This window comes from Magallana gigas, chromosome 8 (genome assembly GCF_963853765.1).
Source record: "Magallana gigas chromosome 8, xbMagGiga1.1, whole genome shotgun sequence".
NCBI lineage: Eukaryota > Metazoa > Mollusca > Bivalvia > Ostreida > Ostreidae > Magallana > Magallana gigas.
This window is the reverse complement of record NC_088860.1, coordinates 35,362,479-35,386,496: the sequence shown is the minus strand read 5'-3', so window position 1 is coordinate 35,386,496 and position 24,018 is coordinate 35,362,479. Positions and strand designations below refer to the sequence as shown.

Here is a 24,018-nt window from a genome sequence, read left to right as displayed (position 1 = left end):
GCATCACATAACCCAGTGTAGATGTGCGAGACTTGTCTCGCTGGGCTTTGATCAGTGAAATAGCCTGGGCCTGCAAGTGGTGAAAAAAATAGAAGGGACGTCTCTATAAACCTGCTGTGAGCCATAGTTATCATTGCAAATCATTGGCCGAGGATGGGTTGACAATATTTGCTCAGGCCATGTGACAGCGAGTGTCATAAGGCATGTAAATAAACGTGCAGGATTGCAAATACATAAAACCGTCGCTGTATGTGTCGGTAATACTATATATACCAAAACATAATATGTGTTACAGTAATGGCAATTATCCATTTTGGTTACTTAACAATTTTGTAGTAAGAACATTGCTGGGTTTTTTTTTTTTTTGTTCCTTTGGGTTGGAGTGAATGCAAGAACGTTTAATATCAATCTGTTCTTTAAGAAAAAATTGCAACTGAAAGATTAGTAAACCTATACTGAACAATAAAAAGACATGGATCCACAGAGTTCAGATTTGAAAAAAAATGAATGGGCTCACTGCTACAATGTTTTTTTTTCAGGACTAAAACCATTTTCTGAACATGGTTATCTGTATGTGACCTTATCTTTTTGCTGCAATCAGACTAATTAATGTTTTGACCTTTTATAATTTTGACTATAAGGGTCTTAGTAATGAAAGTAAGTTAAATCCTTCATATCTAAGCTTTAACAAACATTCTTAATTTTACTACATTAAATTCCTTGCCATTATATCGGTACCCATAATTGCATATGTCAAACTGTAAACAATGTTACCCTACACTGTAAACAATGTTACCCTACACTGTAAACAATGTTACCCTACAATCAAATCTTTAAACCATCAATTCAATTTGTTCCGCAATTATAACTACCAGTCATCAGTTTTCATAAAAATACTCTAAGAGGAGAATGTACGTGTCTTTTAAACTTTTTTCATTGAGATTACAAATACGTGCTTCTAAATTTAAATATGTTGAGTTTTTTATGAGAATTTTACCGGTACATGGCCCCATATCTTATTTTGTGATGAATTCTCTATAACATTGAAAATCAGAGGGAAATCCTAAACTCTATATATACCTACAATGACCATTTTGTCTTGTCTTGTATGAGCCTTGTTATTAGGTATTTCCAGAAATCTCAAAGCATTAAGATCCCATTTGAAATGTACAAACGGCAGTGCTACACTTACAATGCATTTTTCAGGGTTTATATCACTATCAAAATCATTTTAAGAGACAAACCTGTATTTACAAGTCAAAAAGTCAAGACCTGTAATTCAATAAGCTTTCAAATTATAACTACCGGTACATCACTAAGATAAATAGGTATTTATTTTTATATGAAGAGTCTTGTACTTACACTATAGTTTGTGGTAATGACCAGATCGGGGGTGGAGTTTTGCTGAAAGGAGGGTGGAAGGTTGTCCAGTAAAACCAAATGCTGCATTGTGTCTCCATGGCAACACGTCACACTCCATAGCAACAAGATGGCTACCAACATCATGTTTCAAGCATGGTCTTCAACCTTAATTAGTAGAAATACATATAGTACAACAGATATTGCAATGCCAAAAAAAAAAAGAGCCATTTTGTAGACAATGGCTTTCTTAAGACCAATAAAACTTTAGAAAAAGAAAATATGACCCCCCCCCCCCCCATCCCTCCCCCTCCAAAAAAAAAAGAAGTTTCAATTCGAAATCAAAAGTTTCAAGAGTTTATATTCAAGACAAAATACCAATCCGGCTGTATTGCTTTATACACTGTATGCACATAGTGCAGAGAGATAATCCCTGTCTTATCCCTTGGTTCCTGCAATATGTACCGATATGTACAGTGCGTTTAGTGGGGATTTACCCCCACAGCTCCGATATCAAGCCCCCAATCCAAGCCTGTGACAGTCCTGCCAGCCTAACTTCCACTCTCACTGGAGACATGCCTGACCCCTGACTAACCCTGCTTTACCCCACCTAGACTGGCTAAGGAAGTAAATGTCAATGATCTCCATTTTCTTGCTCTCACACTTAACTGCATGTTGATCTGGTCACATCACAGTGTGCTTTAGAAACATTTGGTTTATAATCTTCTCTTTTGATGCTGAAACAACTTTCTAAAAATTTTTGTTATCCTTTATCACAATACAAAACGATGGAAGGAAAGGAAATTAGTATTGTGTAACTAACCAATTTGAAGCTTCGATCAAAATTTCATCGATTCTTGATTTTGAACATTGTACAAATCAAACTAGAGATCATTTATTGATCCGTGTGTTTTATATATGGACATATATCTAAATTGAAAAAATTCTATTTGAACATACGCAACATGTTTCAATGTTCAAGAAACCATTCAACTGGCGTTGCCTAATAGGTCAATATTTGACCCATATATTGTGACAGTTCCGAAAAACTGACTTACAAAAAGATATCTATATAATTATCAAAGTCTACAATTCATATTTTGAACTTGTCCTACGCCGCTCAAAGTTTGGGCTTAAGTCACCCGCAGCTTGAAAGCGGGGAATAATCACCACTTAACACACAGGGAGATGGGGGTAATACTGAAGGTCAGACCGCAAATATTGTCTTTGCCTCCGATAAGGGTGGCCACACTAATCTGCCTGTGTACATAAGTATTTGTGACGCGGGGTGATTGATGACTTTAATTTCACCATTATACCACTCACTGCAGTGGCCAGGTGAACTAAGGAGAAGTGATTCACCAGACTTTATCAAATTGGGGTCAAGGTCACTAGACGTTAGAATACACACCACCAGTTACTGTCCCTGCATTCAGTTTTAAAGGGGGCTGAATGGTCAACAAACTAGCCCTCAGAATTTCCTTCAAATTTCAAATATGATATTTTTTACCATAGGCCACATAAAATTAATTTTATATTCACATCCCCGCCCTGAAAATGGCCCGTCCAATGCATTTTATTTTGAAAAAAAAATTGTGTGAAAAAAAATTTCGGGAAAAATATCGGGCTCAGTATACAAAAAATTCAAAACATTTTGATGGTAGCCTAAACACCAGGATTACTGTTTGATTCCAGTCATGATTGTTATCATAAGGATACAAATTTCTTCGTTCATCAACAGTTTAGTTGAAATAAAGATTAAAAGTGGGTTTGTGTACTCACATTAACATTAACAATTTAAAAGAATAGAGGAGTTGTTATTTCTAAACATGATTGGTTGAAAAGGTGTTTTTAAAAAAATAAATAAAATCCGCCCACCCGCCCTACAATTTTTGCAAATCAGGATGAGAATGTAAATATTACCGTAATTTCATGTGGCCTAAACTTTTAAATTAAGAAAAAACAAAATACATTGAACATTTTTCTATATTTTTATACAGAGCTCTTCAATTATAGGAGATAAATATGGTCTAAAATTGCCATGACATCATCCAGCCCACTTAATCACACCAACTACAGGCCCATGCTCCAATTTAATAACTGATTCTACAACTTACTTCGGTTTATGTCACTGAAGCACACTTTATGCACCAAACTAACTCAATTCATTCTAAAGCCGGCAAATGCTGATACGATTGCAGAACATCCCTGAGAGCATTGAAGTCTTCATACCATATCCAGAAACCTTTTAGTTCCATTAAGATTTAGCATTGAATCCTGATAAGTGACTTGCAATTTCTTTATTTTTTACGAAAAAAATGTTTTTAAAAAAATCCCATTCAGTGACCCATTGAATAAACCAGTAACATTAATTTATTGTATAAATGATTGGGGTTGCACTTTATCCTTCCATTAAAAAAAAATTACATATTTAAGATTGTAGCACAATTTGTCATTAGCATCTTTACATCATATATACAGCCCAACTTTGTTATCTCCACCTAGATGGGACAGTTTAAAAACTTCGAGATATCCAAGTATTCGAGATATAGAGGATAAAAATGTTAAAAAATATATGGTTGGAACTTAACAAATCATTTTGACATATCCATTGTATTCCAGATATCAAAGTTCAACTGTATGTACATCGACTGATTTACTTATAAACAGATTTGTTGCTTGGTAACCAATAAAACAATTGAGAATGCTACAGAATTACAGAATTCAAGTATTTCAAATTATTAATCCATTCCATGGAGACTTTGTACAATCAATCATGCCACTGTCACAAGGTCTTTTAGTGGAGGCTAAAGCAGAATGGAATGAAATAAGACAACTGCCTCAATATTTTAATGTGAAACTTTTTGTTGTTGTTGCAAACTACTGTATCAATATTGTAAATCAAAAACTTGTGTTCCTATTTCTTGTTTCTGGTTATACAACAGTAAACTCATTTAATTTATACCATGTATTTGTTTAAAATGAATAATTGATATAGTGAAGTAAATCTATAGATTTCACCGTAACCAAGTTTAACTGTATATAAAATATTATTTTTACCTTTAAAACAATTGTTTTATATTACAAAAACTTCGTACCCTTTGCCTAAATTAAATAAGGAGTCACATGAACACTGATTCAGAATTGATTTTTATATAGTACATGTAAGTGAAAAATAATTCTTAACTGATTGTTACATTCATATTCTCTCTCTCTCTCTCTCTCTCTCTCTCTCTCTCTCTCTCTCTCTCTCTCTCTCTCTCTCTCTCATACACACATATTTATATTTACCATACATTCCTGAAAACTGCACACATAAAAAAAGTTGGCCCCAGAAATATTTGAATCATATAGTGACCTGTAATAAAGTCATAAACAGTCTGAGAGTCAAACAAACAGGCAATGTGTAGCCTCCACTCAATGAGTGATCCGAGTGGCCCTACAAGTTATCTGTGACCCAGGTGTCTCCTTACAGCACCACCTATAGCACCACTCACAACATGCACAAAGCACCACTTGTTCCCGCAAGGCGGCATATCGCAACGATCCTCCTAAACTATCCTCAGAACTTAGAGCTTGTTCTTCAGTTATGCAATGGCCCTACTGCTAATCAACATCATGAAAGTATCTCAAACTTTACTGAAAATAATGTCATAAAATCCAGAAATTAATGGGAATTTGATTTTAAAATATCCATCTGGGTTCCACTGTTCATTCATTGTATTATCAGTCATCTGAGTAAATGATAAAACATGTATTAATAGGTACCGTACATGTTTTTATGAGATTCAGTGATACATCGATCTACAATACTAGATACCTGAATTCTATACACCCCATATCAATAATTAATGTCAGTCACATTTCTCATTTAGAAAGTTATACAAAGTAATCGTCCAGGTCCACAGAGGGATAGACTGAAACAAAGTTCATTATTATATAACAGTACATGGATACCTTTGAATAGTTAGTCTTACCAGAACATTTTAAAATCAAATACGACATTTGTCTCCCTTTTAATTTCTTTTCAATATACTTTCAACTTTCTCTATCATTTACAAGGGATTTTCAATAATCAGGTATTACATGTACCTTCAGATCTAGATATACCCAGGCATTTATTTTTTCAACTGTCCAATCTATAATTTCTCTTCTATAAAAAATGTGTGCTGAAAAAAAATCATACCTATCTTACAAACTTCAAAGTATTAGATTTTATTTTAGATAAACATCAAATCACTAATCTTTCTTGTCACTACTTTATTTCCTTAGAATCAAGCCATAGGGCACTTAAATAGCACTTAAATGATAAGTATAAACAAAATGAATGATGTGCAATTCAAACTCCCTTGTACTTCAAGCACTTTGAGAATAACAAGCACTCCTTTTGATGACAAATCTAATGTCAATTTCAGAATAAACTGTAGCCTAAATCTGCATCAACAATATCTAAACCAAAAGCATGAAGGACATTCACTGAGCATAAACATGTATCTAGACTAAAGATAAGTACATGGGGATGTTGGGACTAGGAAGAAGGGGGGGGGCAGATTTTGAGATGATCAGAGTTTAATGCATGAAACGATCTCCAGATACTGTTAATGTGTGTATTTTTATAGGATTTGTTTTGTACTTTCCATATCGAATGCAAAACTGTTAAATACAGGGGGTTAATTCTTTTCAAAACAACAAGGACCCATAAAAAATTTGCAAAACTTTAGTTGTCAAAAAATTCACCTCCCCCTCTGTATTAAAGCAGTTAGCGTTAAAAATAAGAGAAGCATTAATTGCTTTATCACATACATGGATCTTTAATAATTATGTTTATTTGCTGGTCACTGTGATATGATGCTGCTCAAAGTTTATGAACCAACTCCTTTTTACACCTCAATCTTTGATAGAAAATCTTTCCACTTTCCACATTTAGTGATTGATGAAATTATTGAAAAATAACATTCTTATTCAATCTCTAATTTTTCTTATTATAAACAGAAAAATTATCACAAGATCATTCAAAGCAAATATACAGTAAAGTTGTGTAATTCAACCCCCAAAATTTTCTGCAGTTAAAATTTGATTGCCATTATATTTAATATCTATATAAATTATAAATATTTTAAATGATCATGGTACATTTTTTCAAGAAATGTCAAGTCTATAACATAATCCACAGAATTGAAAATGAAACAATGTTATTGTATGATAAAACTTTACAGCTGTGTAATACTGTAATGTTTTTAACGATTTTCTATTACATTTCATTATGATCATTAGAGGAACTACGGTATTAACCACTTTTTCACGTGTTTTTTGGAAACACGTGGATCATACCCCCACCGTAGAGTAAAATCCCGAATCCGCTCGTAATATGTATAGAAAACTAATCCATGTTTTCATTTTGTCTTCACTTCATTTAATTAAACACGCGTTCCAAGAAACTACGAGTACGTACGATGTCATATTTAAACGAAACGAGAGAGTTGACATCGAAGTCTTACACATGATAAACCCCCGAAACGCGCACCTGTTGAATCTATAACGATATTGAACAAAATCTCCTCACCTCTATCGACTAACATGTTGTCATGCCCTTTTTGATACAGAAACTGCCATCCATCGTTGCCTGCGATGCATCCAGAATTTTGTCTAACCTTTAACAAGTGTGTCACTGTTCATGTTTTCCAAAACTTTTTGGCTGTTGTGTTTACCACTGTCTGCGAATGCCCCCCTCGGCTAGAAAAGTTTAAATTTATAAAGACCGAATCCAGTTTCGACGAACTCTGTCACAAATTAAAAGACTGTGCATCTAAATAATGTTTCCATATATACATGCTTCATTTCGGAAGTTTTAACGAAAAGTAAGAATAAACTTCCATATAAAGTCACTAAATTTTCTACTTACAGGGGAGTTATACCTGAGCACAGCATTGCCAAAATAGAGCCTCTGGGTCAACGACACGCTTTTCACACTGGTTAAACATGCAGTGAACGGCTTACACGGGCCGTTTAGATAATATACAATCTGCAGTAGTTAGTGAAGTTTTAGATAAGTATTGCTTCGTGGACCAGTGATCAACAAATGTTGATTTAGAATTCAGATGATGATGGTGCTATTTCAAGTTGTCAAGGCATGGATCTTAGTCCTGATCGTAATTTTCAAAACAGTTCGTGTAAGTTCAAAAAGTGACTTGAGCAGCGACCAATATGCCACACACTCCAAAGCACACCTGGAATATTTATCTGTTTCTTTGGAGGAAGAACGGAAGATTTCTGAAGATGGCCCACCAAAACTCGAGACGGTTGGAGAGACCCTCGTTGTACCCCATTACGACAAACTTGTTAATCTTGATTTAATTTTTAATTCTAAGGTAAGTACAAATTATTAAAGACCCTGTTTAACTACAGGGGATATTGACCATCAGTATTTTGAAAGTGATTGCCCAAATCACTGTGAAACCAACGTCAAAGGGGGTGGCAAAAATATTGATACGTCTGATTGTATAAAACTTTAAATATTATAAACCTCACCTGAATACAGGTACACTACCAGAAGACAGTGCTTGTCAATACACACACACACACACTTTTTAAACATTTGCATTTTTTGCTCTCAAAGACCTTGACAACACGGGGCATGTATAACAGGACAACTGCTTTAAGTGCTACACTTTTTTCAAAGCCTTGAACACCTTGGAGAATTTAAGTATCATTACCGATTCATTAACCCTCACCCCCCCCCCCCTTTCCTCCCTATCTGAGATTTTTTTTTACATTATTCCAATATAGCAAAAAATGACAGGCTTGAAAATATGATTTTTTGCATTGAAAATTGCTCAAATATAGTAATAATTTTGCTTCAATTCTTAATCAACTATGAACATTCAGGAAATTTTGATAAGATACATGCTGTAAAAGAGAACCTGGGTAGCTTTTGTAGATATACACCAGGACAGTATTTTACCTGGTACATATATAAACATAATAAATTACTCTCAGTGGTGGCTAAAATAAATAGGAGTGCAGCATAAAGAAAAGACCATTTTGCCTTCTGACGTATGTAGTACCTTTTACTGGTAAAAAAAAAAATTCCTGACATTTCAAAAAGTTTGCACGTGTAATGATAAGGTTGTCATTCTGGCTAATGTCTCAGTGCTCGCTGCAAATGGGCCAGTAATTCCTTCTCTCTCTCTCTCTTTTTTAAACTATGTGGAAAAGTTTCACTTTTCCCACGATTATTAATTATAGGCACGCAAAACATGAAACTTAAGGAGCAGGCTGGATCTGTAATACAAAAAAGATGTGGCAAGCTGTGAAAACACTGTGAATAAAAAAAAAGTCATAACACTGAGTTTAAAATTTGGATCTTATTAAAACCACAATACAGCATATGATTTGAGTTATATTTTATTTAACTTAGCACCAACCTGTTTGATGACAAGCAACTTTTTTTTTTTTTTTTTTTTCAAAATTTAACAAATAACTATCTTTTGAATATCTGTCTCTGCTGTTTTTGAATGTGAATATCTGAAACTACCATGTTAAACTTCATTTAATATTTATAATGTTGTATGATTGTGATATGAGTTCTTTGAAATTGGTTTCAATAATTTAAAAAGGATATGAAATTATTGATGTAACAAAATAACCAAGACTATGGGGGGAAAATATGTAAAATTTATATGGGGAAAAACCTGTATGGAACTGACTTACAATGGTTGTATGTGAGAAGGTGTGATGGTCGCCTGCTCGGATGTGAGGGTTTTCTCAAGGTACCTACACTGTTAGTTTCCTACCTCATCATAAACCCCATCTAGCAAACATCCTTGTTGACAACAAGAGATAGAAATCTTAGTTATAGATCTTGTTTGTGGATCTTTGTAAAGTAAATAAATTTCAGCTAAACTTATTTATATATAGAAATTTAATTTTTAAAAAAAATCGTAAGTAGTTGATACGTGGACATCTTTTTTGTGTAAAACGTGCCTTTTTGAAGGCAAAATTATTCAATATGTACAGCATCACATTTTTTGTTTTGATTCACTGAGTTACAAAGAAAATGGAACTATACTACTCACAAAATAACAAAAATTTGGGGGAAAAACCCTTGCAGAATGGTTGAATGTGAGAGGGTATGATGGTCGCCTGCTGAACTGTTAATCCCCCCCCCCCCCCCCCCCCCCCCCAATACAAGAATAATGTAACTTTGCTTAATAAGAATGCATATCCATGGTTCTACGTTTTGATCAGTTACATGAATTTGATTGATTGTTAAAATCTGTGCTTTGATTTGTGTGCCAAGTCATGGTGACATAGCATCATTTCAATTTAAAATGCAAACATATGCAGAAAAAAAAAGAGAAAAAAGTTTGATAATGTTCTTGTATGTAGGTAGTTCTCATTAATTTGACAAAGAAGGGAAAAAGTGTTTTATTTCATCTCCTTGCGACTCGAAAGAAGACAGGCTTGTGGCCTATAAAGCATTTTACCCCATGTTGAGATTTAAATTCAAAGACATGCAGTGTTGAAATACATATATTCCATGTGTATTTGCGTATGCAAGCCTAAAAAGTGGTGTACAGAAAATGTCCATTTGGATCAAATTTTGTCTTCTTCTTCCATCGCTAATTTTAATTGTTAATTTTCCCTTTTTTGTCAAACTGCATTGCATGACCCTCCCCCCTCTTCACTATTATCCCTTTCCCCTCAGCTACATAACATTTGAACAATTTAACCCTATCCATTGTCTTAGAAGTTGAAAATGGTCAAAGGATAAGTACAATGTATATATAATTACAACAGTTTGGAATTTTAGTGGTATAAGATCTTGTGAAATCAATGTGTAAAATAGGGCACCTCAGCACATCAGAAATACAGATGGCCACATGCAGTATTCATAAAAATTTGAACTTTAAAAATTCTGTGTAAACTACATGAGGAAATCCAGCATGCCGGGTTTTACTTTAACAAATCAGTGTTTATATGCTATTATTTGTTAAATGATTCATGAAATTGGACATTGCCTAAATTTTACCAAAATTAATTTAATGACTGGGTGGGGGGGGGGGGGGACTTTTGTTTTCCTCTAGCAGGCAATGTTGTATTTTTATCATTGATATCCATAGTTTTAAGAAAATACACAATGATATTAGTTGAGAAACTTTAGAATAACACTTTCATCTTAGTACATTGTTTACTTGATCATACTCCTATGGTGAAAAAGTAAGGTAAAATTCCTTAGGTAATGTAGACATTATGGCTTCAAATTCTATACAATATCGTGACAAAATCCTTCATAGTGCATGTGCAGCCAATATTCAACACAGATGAGAAAGACAGTGAATTGAACATCCTTTGTAACCCATTATAAAGAGATAAGACCCACTGAAGCACATAGGCCATGCTTATCTGGTTTTAAAAAGCACCCATTGAATGGGTCAAATTATAGAGAGAGACTGAGAGAGAGAGAGAGAGAGAGAGAGAGAGAGAGAGAGAGAGAGAGAGAGAGAGAGAGAGAGAGAGAGAAACTTCATCAGCTAGATCAGTACAACAAATAAGGTGGCTGATTTTGAAGGGAAGGTCTGTTGGGTTCAGGTTTGTTGGATGAATAAAGGTTCATGGGCGTATGAAAGAAACTAGCTACGCCCTCCTGTGCACCCGTTTAAGAAAGCTTGGCTTTGCCTTAAATTTAATACAATGCTGTCAGTATGCCTACATTTTGTTATCCCCTCACAATGTAATTTCATTGATGAGCTACAGAAAAGTGATGGTTCACAGGATGCGCAGTGAAACACAATCTTGCGATACTGTCCTCAATTACAGCTTAAAATGGGGAGGGGGGGGGGGGGGGTAGGAAGCAAAGTTACTGCCATTTTTTTTTTTAAGATAATTAAAATGTTGAGATATACCAACCTGGCATTTTACTTGATAGCACATTTAAAATTCTAAGTCATTTTACTTGATAGCACATGCATTTAAAAATTTTAAGTAAGATCTGACAAGGTAAAACCCTACAAATCTGTCTTTTAAATTTAGCAGCATTCTATCTTATTAGGGGAGGATCGGTAAAAGATACATATGGCCAAGGCTAGAAAAACACATACCCTTATCTCTTTCTGTAGACACGTGTTGTGTAAGACAGAACCCCTTTTTATCAGAAGTGAAGGTTTGGACAAATGAAGCTGATGTTGTACATTGTAAAATGTTAGGTGAAACCCTTAAGGGGAGAAAAAAGGAGAGCTATAAAGACACTCTTCTTTATGGACTACCCTCGCGGTGACACGAGACTGAAATCGGACACATCTAGTCGTAGAAATTGATAAGATAGGTGTCTTTTTAAATTTCAGTTTGAATGGTCCCATCTGTCAACTGGGTTTTTGAAATACACAACAAGGCAAGAACATCATAACGATAAACAACTTAAACTTTCCAGCGTGGATTTTTTTGAATTTCAATTAGTTTTTTATTTCTCCCATGGTCTTTAAGTTTCATCCTGTTGGTGTGTATATAGACAACTGAAAGGGAGCACCATGAGTGTCAGTTGAAATTTTGTATTTTAATTTATGCACATATTATCAAGTTCTAATCTGTATCTCAGGTGTGTGCCTACACTTTTACGAATTTCAAATTTTTTTTTTTACGACCACTTTCCTCATGCTATTTCTATGCTAAGATTTCTTTTCCGTAAGGTGCGCTTTAAAAGATATATACCCGTATGACACATGCACATGAATTAAACGTTGTGCAAAATCATTTCTGTTTGCTTTTTGATAAGTTTATGTACATTATTTATCAAGTTTTGTTGAGTAACTCAACCCTGCCGTTAATGAATTCAGTACAAATCTTGAATGAATTGAGCCGACTTAAAACCATTCATTTTTTGAATGACGTGTAATTTAGTCGCTTTTTATGCATATCATTTGTTGTGTTGCAAGGGCTTATATGATTATTTTTTAAAGGATGAGATTTGTTTATGTCATTCTAAAACTAGAAATGTCACTGTGAAACTAGAAATTACTCAGTTTGGATAACTTACATGCTTCCTATATACATTCATTTACTTAAAAATAAAATTCGAGAAAGCTGGCTTATTTTTTGTTTAAACAGACTGTTGATTCTATTTGAGTTATGTAGGAATTTGTTTATAAGAACTGATGAAACTTCATTTAAGATATTCGGATGTATAAAAATGTTGATAATTTAGAACTGTTGACACTCTCAAGATAAATCCTTTATTTTGGGGTAGATGTTAAAATTCTATTGATATATTGAAGTCTGAAAACCTGCATTTGCTTGGCTTTCAAGTTTGATGTACATGATTTATAAAAGAGAGAGAGGAGAGAGAGAGATTCTCTGTTGACATCCACCATGGCCATGTTTATCCACTCCTTTGTAGAGAGAGAGAGAGAGCGAGAGAGAGAGAGAGAGAGAGAGAGAGAGAGAGAGAGAGAGAGAGAGATGCACTGGAGGTTGCTCAGTGCATTAAGTATCAGCGCTCAGTGAATGCATACAGTGAATGTTAAAGGTCAGACTGTGAACCAGCAGGGCACAGACAATCTCCTCATTATGTGGTGGAGGGCATTATTAATATCACCGGATCCTATCACCCCATGCATTATAACCACACTTCATCCCCTATAAGGTAAAAAAACCGTGACGAACCTATGGATGCGTGGATTTCTTGTCTTAATGTCTTAGTGGTTTAAGGGTAAGCGGACATATTTACACCAAATGCGTCTCAGGTCATTCCACCGGAGACTGAATTACACCATCGCCTGAAGAAAAAAAAATCTCCCCATCTGAAACCATGACAAATTATCTGCTTGCATCTCTTGCAGAAATATTCTCTTATCAGGGTGGTATCGCATGAAAGTATTAAATATATCTTCGTGGACAGACAATCAAGCATATTCATTGCCATCGTCAAACTGCGTAAACTAACCCCATTTTTTTTTATAATTTAAAAAATTTAGAAATAGTTGGGAGCAACTCTTAGAATTTTTTTTTCCAGAGAAAATGTCATAATTTCTGAACGTTTAAGATATTAATAGCGAGACTAGCTGAGTCAGTTTAAAAAATCATTGATTTGAGAATCTACTCCCTATATTGTGACATATTGTTCATGAAAATATTATATAAGTTGTACATGTTACTGTCCCGCGGAATAGATGGCCACCCCACTGAATAACAGGCCTGAGTCCAAGATTGAAGCAGCTACCCTAGCTGCTATTTACTGGTTAGATAAAAAGGTTGTATTAAAACACACAGATTTAATTAAAATGCTTTTTATTGCTATAAGCTAGCATATCGTTCAAGATTTAGAGCTATAGGTATCTGCTACGATCTTTAATTTAAAATCATCACTCTATGTGTCCCCCCAACACCCCCGGATTTTTTAAAGTGTCTTTATTACATAATGGCTCTTGACAGTGACGATGTTTATATCAATAATATATGTCATAATAATTGATATTGTGGTATCTAGCCTCCACACCACACGCAGTTGTGCTGATTGTACAATTTTTTTGTCCATGGTTTTTTGAGTCACCGTATCAAAAACTTCCTTGTCTGCAGATGTATATAATTTTTTCTACCTCTATTAAACAGCAGGTAACCGACATTTAGTTTATAGTGTATAAACTATGATCAGTGCTACCTCACACAGTGGTTTCAAACATCTACTCTTTCTCTACCACACATTGTAAAGTCTTCCACTGCTTATTATGCAGTAAAACATGGCAAAAACAAAATGCTACGGAAGAGCCATTTTGATTCATTGACCTTTAATTTGTTATATATGGTCAGTTTTATTTGTAATACATTGTAAGATTAGAGGAATTAAACTAAATTCACCGTACTAAGCACAAATTCACTATAAGGTTATTCGCTATAACCATGTTTTACTGTACTATGTATTTAAGATCAGATATCTTTTATTAAGATCCGCAATAATTTCAAGGGGCTGCTAGTAATTCAGGTGTATTTATGAATTAAAATATGAGCAAGAAGTAATTTTACATTGATGTCATTGAAAACTTTGTGTATTTCTACCCCATTAGTTGGTTCTATGACTTCAGTCTGTCTGTCATTATTTCTATCATTATTAAAACATGACATCTGTTCATGTGGTTTGAAGCGATGTAAAATTCTTAAAAAAAGAACCATGATGCACATTTCATCATATAATGAAGCACCATTTTAAAAGTACAAGTTTATTCATGTAGAATTGATTTTACAACACCTTTGAAGAGGACAGCAGCTGCTCAAAGATGCTAAAATATAAATTTATACCTCTGCATTACATAATTCAATATTGTTGACAAACATTTATTAGAAAAGGTTTATGTAGAATAAATATATTTTGCTGAGAGGTCTGCTTGTGCCCCCCCCCCCACCTCACCCCACATACACACAGACACTCGCACAAATCCACACGTCCCCTTTTTTGTATGATATAAGTTAGCTTAAAGAAGGTTCAATGGTTGTGGCCATTTTCAGACTCTATTGATCTCCTTTTTAAGGAGAGCTCTATATATTAAGAATAAAGAAAAATGCCCAAATTAAACGGTAAACTGTATTGACCTTTTCTTTACTAAATAATAGTTTTTAACTAAAAGCTTCCTATTAAAAAAAACTTTCGGAAGATCTGATGGCTATTTATTGACCAACCAGCCTCCTTAAATACATATTTTAACAATGTATCTACAAGCATTTAATAAGAGAATATTGTAACATTTCAATTACATTGAATACATACAACTCAATGTGTGGCTGGTGTTATTTTATAAACTCTGATAGCTAGCTTCTCCCTTTAACAAAACCTACGATGCTTAATGAACAGGAGGGATTTAGTAATTGAAATTAGATTAGGCTACAACCCACAGAAATTTAAAGGTACATTTGGTTTAAAAGTATTAGATTTCCTGTCTGTGTTCAAGAAACGACTCTCGTAATGGAGTCAATCAAATTATCCGTACATGATCTACAGTCGCATTGTGTCCGCGACAATTACTTTAATGACTCTGATATTTAAAAACTTAAAAAATACAATTAAATCTCAAGTTATTGTTAGTGATGCTGAAAGTTATAATGGGGAGGACGTGAACGATTTAAAAGTTTTTATGTTCCTGATTTCATGTAATTGATATTGCAGTCAAACATTTAAACTTAAAAATGGATTGAACTTTATTAGGATGTGATTTATGTAGAATTTGTGAATCAAATTTGTAAGAAAGATATGAATTACATTGAAAGGGTAATATTTAAGGCTCTTAATTAAACGTGAGAAATTAATACCCATGTTAAATTACGAGAAACAACCCTCATGCATTTTAAAATCTTGCATATATTTTTCAGACAGGTGTAAACCTGAATACGACTATATGATATCATAGCAAAAGTTTGGTGTTCGCGATTTTATATTCTCGCGATTTCATACAAAACAGCAGAAATAGCTCCGAATACCCCTTCCCACAAATTTACTGTAGTCTTTGTGTCTGGAATGGGGGATATAGAAAAGATACGAGTTTTTCATATTTTTCGAAGTTTAAGGAAAGAAGACGAAAGTGTTTTGCATTGCATTACTTTTCTGGTTTTCTTTCTAATGCCAAAATCTTATGAACTGGTTTACAGTTTTGAGAAAGTTAATAACTCCAAGCAATACAGCAATAAGATTAAACTCGGATTTAAGACTGGTCCAGTAGTGTTACCCAAACAATGGATAACTGCAGGGGATTTCCGTTCTCTATTGATTTAAGGGAGTATTTATTCAAAATAGATTATACGAAAGTATATAATCCCCTCTATGTTATGTTGGTTCAAAATGTTTATCTTGTAAATATTACCCAGCAAATATGAATCATAATAGCGGTGTTCATTTAGCTTTTTTTAAAAGAAATATTATCCCCGGTGCAAATACAATTACTGATATTGTTTCATTGTTAATACAGGTCATAAACAAGATTTTGTTTGTTTCTGAGGAATATTAATTATATATACAGATATTATATTACACCTGAACGTAATGGCGTTTGACCCCACTGTATATTAATGCATGTTCAATGATTGTGCAACTCAAAAGTACCGCATAGATTGTTCCTAATCTTGTAAATGAAAAATTATCTCTACATAGATCGATATTCTACAGTTAACTTTTAAAAAATAAAGGATTATTTTTGTAGCTGGCAAAACTGTTTGTCTTTATCAGCCACTCTGACCATTACATGTTAACATATGATTCAGGTAGAAAATTCTGATGCTCATTAATTTCAAATTAAAGGTTAAATTGGGTCTCAGACACAACTCCATGAAGATCAATTGTTTCTTGTAAAAAGCAAAATTTTGAATTTGCTGATCACTAAATGATTATAATTTTCAATCATACAAATGTATACATTTTACCTAAATTGACTGAAAATGTATTTATATAACCATAAATTCTAATTCATATCCCATTATGCAGAACATAAAAGTGTCTCCTTTTGGATAACACTATAAACTCCGATAATATACCACTAGCTTACGAAAACTTGTAAGATTTGTGCACTCTTAAGATTCTAAATCAGCATTCTGTGTGAAATGAATTTGTGTCATGCGCATCCTGACACTATTTAAAAACAGCCTGTCATTTGGAAACAAAAGTTATGTGGCATCCGTTTTATTCGTCACAGGACAACCCCCACAGAAATAAATCTCTACAGTGTTCTTCTATTATATGACTTAGAAAACTGTCTACAGTGAAATAAAAAAGCTTTTCTTGGCTTATTAGTTAGAAAAGTGCCGTAGTTTGCCGTTTTCATTCAGAGTTAACAGTTAAAGGTACATTTTAAAAGACACGATGAGCCGTTCAATTAAAAAACTGAAATGTGTAGATAATGAAATTCATATAAACTCTTATATCAATAAATTTTTGTCTGTGCTAAGGCCAGTAAGGGGCACAAAAACTTGTTCCAAGCTGATGTTAGATAAACCTTGGTTCAGTTTGAACTATATTAAGAGGGCTCGATAATCATGTTTATTTTTAGACTGTATTGATCTCCTTGAGAAGAAGAGCTCTGCATGTATAAAAATATAGGAAAACATTCAAATTTTAAAGTTAAAATATTTGTTATTTTTCTTTACTTATTAATAGTTTATGGCTAAAAAGATCATACATGTATCTGAAACATAAGTAGAATCTGATGTGCAATTAGTTGACCATCCAGCCTCCGTTATGGCACATCATAATGACTGTTTACTGGTTTTCATTCCATTCGGCTCACTATTTCATTATGTCCAAGCCCAATGGCAGTCATAGGACAGTTTATCAGAATCTAATAAATAACAAATAGTGTGGCAATCAAAAAGTGGCTGCATGATGACACACAACCAATTGCTCACACACTTTAAGATACATGTATATCATAGGCTTAACTTTTCACCATTCTGTGTTGAATTTTCTCTTAACTTTTAAGAGCTGCATGTTCATTAAATATTGTCAATTTTAATTTGACTATTAAACTACAAGTATACTCTCTCTCTGTCTCTGTCTCTCTGTCTGTCTCTCTCTCTCTCTCAATCAACACCTTTATTACAGGAACTTAGCCTGCAAAGTGCAAAAAACAGTAAACTCTGAGAACCATCAAGGAATATACCACCAAAAAAAACCCCCCAAAAAACCTTATCTAGCAGTTCTAATGGAATTATCTTCAAAGGATGAAATAACAATTATGGCATATTACATTCAGGAACACACAGCCGGCCAGAACGTAAAATAAATGACTACATGATGTAACTTTAATGTCTCTGAAACTATCTGGACTTGGTAATGTTGTGTGTCGTACCACGATCTGAGTGACAAGCCTTAGTTTACCTTGTAATAATGTTAACAATACCAAGGTATACACTGTTTACTGTCCATAACCAGACCTGTCTCCCTTATTTTTGTTTATTTTATGGAGGGAAGGAAGGTCATTGGTATATTAAGGTCTAGTAAACATCTTTTATTCATTCATATTTGCTTTGGAGTAAGAAAAATATAACAAAAAAACACCCCCCACCCCCACCCCCTACAAAAATACTTTGATTCAATCATTTGTTTTAGAATAAGAAAAAATAATTCAACAAACACCTAAAACCCAACCCCACCCATTCCCCTCCCCAACCCCCACACCCACCCCCCCCCCCAAAAAAAAAATAAAAAAAATTATTCAATAATTGATCTTGTCAAGCTCACAATTTGGACTTTAATTTCTGTAAAATCTCTATAGGTTCAGCTCTTGTAAGAATTGCTTCTCCAAAGATTCCTTGCGAATGTTTCAAAGTATCAGCAAATCAATCAATGAAATTAATTTATAAAGATGCAGAAAGCAGTTTTTATTAACTGAAAATTAAGAAGATCTTTTTATTAATTTGAATTTCTCTTTTTTTAAGGTGTCCCTTATTTTGGAGGATGGAGAGCCAGGAACACCTCTGTCTTTTTCTTTGGAGAGAGAGAAGAGTCCGTTTGGACTTCCTACTTCTGAGTCACTGTCCCTGTACTCAACCAGTAGTTTCCATGGCTGGGACTCTCTGAATGTCACCGTACATGTGGTAATGCCAGGAGCCTTCTCTTAGTACACAATGCTTTAAAAGCTTAATTCTAGTCGATCATAAGTTCAAGTTTTTTTTCTTCTCCAGTGCATGCTCTCATTATTGACAAGTTTTTGTTGATGGGATGGGGGGGGGGAGGGGGGCTTAACTGGCCAACCCCAGGATCTTGGACTTGAGTCAACTGTTTTAATATCTTCTGATTGAAAACTTCGTAAAAATTGAAATGCAATTCAGGGTGTCTTACTATTAAACAGGTTTACAATGTATCATTTTATGATAAATATTCATTTATCGGAAGACTAAAATTTTGACTTAATGAAGTCAAAAATTGTTTTCTGTACCTGAAGCTGGGGTACACTGGCTAAAATAGGCTGGTGTATTTAGATGATATATATGTTGCTATAAGCTATACTTTATATGAAGATAGAATAGAACTAAACTGGTACCCTGGCGTTCGGTTACTAGTATGCAGTGATTCCAAATTTTGCCAAAAGAACTTGCAAACTGTTAAATGCTCAATTATTGTACCTGTAAGTGCATCGAATGTTTAGCGCAAGCCGAAAATAGAAATAAAAGGATCTTCATGAATTTTGACAAATAACATTTTTGCATAAATAAAAATAATAGTATTCAGAAATTCATTCTTAAAAACCATTGTCTTGGTTTACTTCTTCTGCGTAGCCCATAAATTGTGACTGAAAGGTCGTCGGTGTCTCTCATGACAAAGACATTTCCTGAAATAATATCTGAGTACCGTATTGCACAACATTAGAAGAAATACCAAAATTTACATAGCTATCTCATAACAACTATTTCAGGTAAAATGCAATGAATGAAACCTCCAAGTGCTAGCTGGAGGGGAAGTGTGTATTTTCCTCCTAAAAAATGGATGACACATAATTGGTCACGTTACATTATGGTTAGGAGAATTATTAAATGGTTCCTTTTCTACGTATTTCTTGCACTTTTTTATAGTATACGTTGAAAACTATTAGGGCTAACCAGAAAATCAAGTCCTTTTTGTTGAATTACAGGCAGTCATTTTGAAACAATTACTAGAAAATTATGACAGTTGTACTTATCTATACAAAACTGACATGATTTATACACCAGTATATATTTGCACAGATCTATAAATGTATAGGCACAATATATGATATAACTGTCCCATGCCACGGGAAAGAATTTTATCAATACTACCTGGTATATACGTACTTTAATAAAGTACAAAGGCAAATTGTTTGAAATGAGTACATCAAGTAATATATGTTATGACAGATCAAGCAGTCAATGAGTCCATTTCGTATACATGTATTCTCATGAAAAGAAACAAATCAGACCCATATCTAGCATAAATAGATGAGAAGAAACATATTATAATTTGCATATACAGTATTTGGCAGGAATTTATTTTTCATCAGGTTAGCATAGATTTCAGCGCATTTCTGAATCTTCTGTTGATTCCTAATTAAAAGTGATAAATATCCGCATAAAATCTAAAGAAGCAGCCCATGCAATTTCAAAATCTTGGCTTTATTTTCCTGAAAGCCCTGAACATGCTGAACTATATGAAATTTCATTTTTAAAAATGGTGTTAGTGTATTTTATACAGTCTTATAGCATTATAGATTTGATACAAAACGGTGAAATTGCAGAATTAAGTACTTGCGTAAAATAAGGAATCTCTAGTGTATGCATACATACACAGTAAAACACACTTATAACGAAGTGCCAGGGATGGGTGATTTTATTTCGTTATAAAAGTGAATCACTACATCTGTCAAGTTTACAACATGTAATAAAGTCATGAGGAATGAAAATCACTTCACTGTAAGCGTCAATTCATTTTAAGTGTGTACTTTATAACTGTGTTTTACTGTATATTCCTTACTTTCAGCAGTTATTTGATAAAGTGGAAGCTGCTTTCACTTAAAAAATGCTATTCAGAATACACATCCAAATATAATACATGTACTTTTATATAGTAGTTGAACTTTGATTCTGATGCTATTTCTAACTTGTCTGAATTTCCCCCATCCTCTTATTTTACAGACAGATGCCTCCCCCTTTGGGTCACCACTAGGGGTATGGTGGTTCCTCTGTGTGGTAGCCCTGACAACAATTGCTGTCCTGTACCGTGTGGTTCCTCTGTTTCAGGCCGCATCTCCAGGTGAAGATGGTTCGTATCAGTTACAGTATTTAGTAGTTTATCAATTTTCCCAATGTGGTTATATTCTCTTCCTAATGACTTTCCACTTAATGAACTTAAGAAAACAAATGAACCACTGCCTCTTCTGACTGTAGGAATTTTTTTTTGGTAACTTCCTATCAAAGTAGTAGACAAGACTTTGCAAATTTCCATGCTAATGTGACATTCTTCATTTCTGGTTTTCTAGGAATTTAAGCATTTGTTTTTCCTATAGAAATGACTAACTCTAACTATAAGGACGGTCATGCACATTTATATTCAAAACATGTAGATTCAATTAACTGATTTAGTGTAGCTATCATTTTTAAAGCTACATATGCTAGATTTGAGAAGGAGAAAAATTATTTTATGGTTTCATCCAGAACACTTCCAAAAATTTTATTTACCAGAAACATGCTTTGGACTGTGTTCATGAACACATTAAAACCAGGCTGAGAAAACGCAGCCGAGACCTGAACAATTTGAGGATTGTGTTTGTTGATTAGAGGGATGGGTGAACAGTAAATAAGCCGTGACGAGATACGTTACCCTCTGACAGAAGAATTTCAAAGTTCACACAATAGTGTACGGAGGAGAGAACAAAATTGTCTGGTTAAAGGGGAATAACTCTTTTTTGTAATGAAATATGTTAACCATGAACTCAGTTTGAAAAAAAAAAAAAAAGTATTGTGATGCTAAAAGGGAGAAGCACTGCTTGTCATTACAGAAATGTTAACATTTTATGAAATGTTTATTTAATGTCAAAAATAACATCAAAATTATCGGAAGAGGACAGTGGGAGTAAATGCACGATCTTTCTAAAGACGTCAAGTTCCACAGGCGCAATCCCCTGCAAAATCATTTACATATCTCGGAAGACCATTCCAGACAGGCAAATTATGTAATGGTTCCTCCATTTAGTTTCTTTTTTTATCTCTTTTATTGACTGTGGGAGGAGGATGTTTCCTGGTCGTGTGAAGAACTGGCTGTCTCGTATAGTTTTGTCATCAGGATGCGAGATTTCCATAATATTTCGTGACAGTATATTTCTTTTTGTGTTAGTGTATGACTTAACTTTCTCTCTCGAATTTCATTTGACCAATGAATTTTTCACAGAATTCTGACATTTATTTGAAGGTTTCTTTTCTTCTTTTTTTGTGTCCCCGTCGGGGACTTGATTTATAGGGATATATTATTCTATTTCCTGACAAGTTTGGATGTTTTCATCCTTGTTCATCAGGAAGGGGATCTAACGGAATCATCAATGATAATCAGTCTTTATATAAACTAATTGACCCATATACTGTAGCCTATGAAAGCCTTTGAAAGCAGGATAAATTATTCCTTTTTTTTTTCTTTGAAAAATAATGAAGATAGGGGCTTGCAATGTCACATGCAAGAATGTTATAATGGCAGCATGGTTTAGGAGTTAACCCAACATTGCCAAAAATGCTCTCTCCAATTACAAAACCAATTGATGAAGCAATTCATTTTGTTTCATGTTCAAAACAAAGTCTGTCTCTTACATTTCTGTTGGTCGGACATGCAATAAACAAAAATTTGAAAACCACACCCTCCATCTAACAAATAATCTAATGATTGATCTGCATACTCCCAAAATTCAATTATTTAGGGCAGTTATCCAATTTTTCAGCTTTAATAGCCTTTTTTTCATCCAGCTAGAGCATGTTTGAAAGCACATATAATGAAATAAAGTTTTAGTTCGATGAAGCCTGGTGCATGGTTTTTGACATTGGAATGTTAAAGCATGTGTTATAGTTCCATTGCATAATTTTAGTTCATTGTGATGATTGAAGAACCTCGTTGTAAACAAAATTCTGTACTGGTCAAGGCTATAGTATAAAGGACAGCCTGTCCCTGTTATCATCAAAAATAGCAGTTACTAATCCCTGGTCCAGGGAGTATAGACCAATAATTCCTCTTCATCAATAAATCCCCATCTTATAGGCTGAGCCTGACCATATCTTGGGTGGCATTTTTCATGGGGGATTTACACCATCTAGATCTTTGCACTGGGTAATGGTATGGACGTACCGGTAGATGATATGATTGATATAAATCCTATTCAGATTTTGTGTGGAGCTATTAAACAAAGAGGAGATCCAGACAGATCGGACCTTTATACTCCTGGGTTTGTATGCCACATGGCCAACTTTTTAAAGAGCTTAACAAGATTGGAAGAGTTAGCCCCCTTCCCTTGTTCACTTTGTCTATTCAAGCAGAATTGATCCGCTTCTAATGCACCATAAATGTTTTCCTCCAGGCTATTTACTGTAGTAAGTTTCCTAAGAATAATAAATAGGATGACACTCTATCCATTGCATGTGAAAGAACATCTGTTTAAATTCACGGAGCATTTATTTCGGACATTCTGTCGTGGGTCAGTTTGCTTGGCCATCGACTGAACCCTCAGAACTAGGTCCCCCTTACTTATATATCACTTGGATTCTTGCAGTTTCACAGAACTGATATCCCCAACAGTGATTGGAAGTGTTAATTGGAAACCATTTCCTTGCAATCCAATAAATTTCTGATATTGGCTTGGCCCAATCTGTCGGCATACATTAGCACCCTTCCCAAATACTACAGACTATTATTGACAGTTCTCTCTGCTATTTCCACTTTGAACGTTTATTGTGTTATTCAAACTATTGCCTTGGAAAGAACAATTTTTCCAATTATTATGGAATATAACCAATTGTCACTTGTTCCCTGTGGACTCGAGATTCTAGAGCCATTCACCCACACTATAATCTGTTAACCTCGAGGTATCGTCCAATTGATAATTTTTTTTAATATTTTTTTTTGTGGAGACATGAAGTCAGAAAAAACATAAAAATGAGAGGTGTGTTGGACATCAAGTGACATTACTCTGAAGAATGTGG

The 24,018-nt window shown here is 34.1% G+C and overlaps 2 protein-coding genes across 5 annotated transcripts in view; one reads left to right on the top strand and one right to left on the bottom strand.

Annotated features, from left to right (window-relative positions):
- The window catches only part of LOC105344582 (uncharacterized), a 63,634-nt gene that overhangs the window by 32,607 nt on the left and 7,009 nt on the right, over positions 1-24,018 (bottom strand). Inside the window, exons 1-3 of one of the 3 annotated variants that reach the window (XM_034472680.2) lie at positions 7,262-7,394; positions 6,923-7,092; positions 1,363-1,527 (exon numbers count right to left, since the gene is read on the bottom strand). In XM_034472680.2, coding sequence (XP_034328571.2) covers positions 1,363-1,506 — 144 coding nt within the window. In that variant the 5' untranslated portion in view covers positions 1,507-1,527; positions 6,923-7,092; positions 7,262-7,394. Of the gene's footprint in view, positions 1-1,362; positions 1,528-6,922; positions 7,140-7,261; positions 7,395-24,018 lie in introns of those variants that run through there. The other 2 variants (XM_066069139.1, XM_066069140.1) reach the window with 2 other exon arrangements.
- Positions 7,458-24,018, top strand: part of LOC105344583 (uncharacterized) — a 53,043-nt gene continuing 36,482 nt past the window's right edge. Inside the window, exons 1-3 of one of the 2 annotated variants that reach the window (XM_011452377.4) lie at positions 7,458-7,727; positions 18,766-18,924; positions 20,977-21,094. In XM_011452377.4, the coding sequence (XP_011450679.3) occupies positions 7,458-7,727; positions 18,766-18,924; positions 20,977-21,094 (547 nt within the window). Of the gene's footprint in view, positions 7,728-18,765; positions 18,925-20,976; positions 21,104-24,018 lie in introns of both variants that reach the window. The other variant, XM_011452376.4, reaches the window with a different exon arrangement.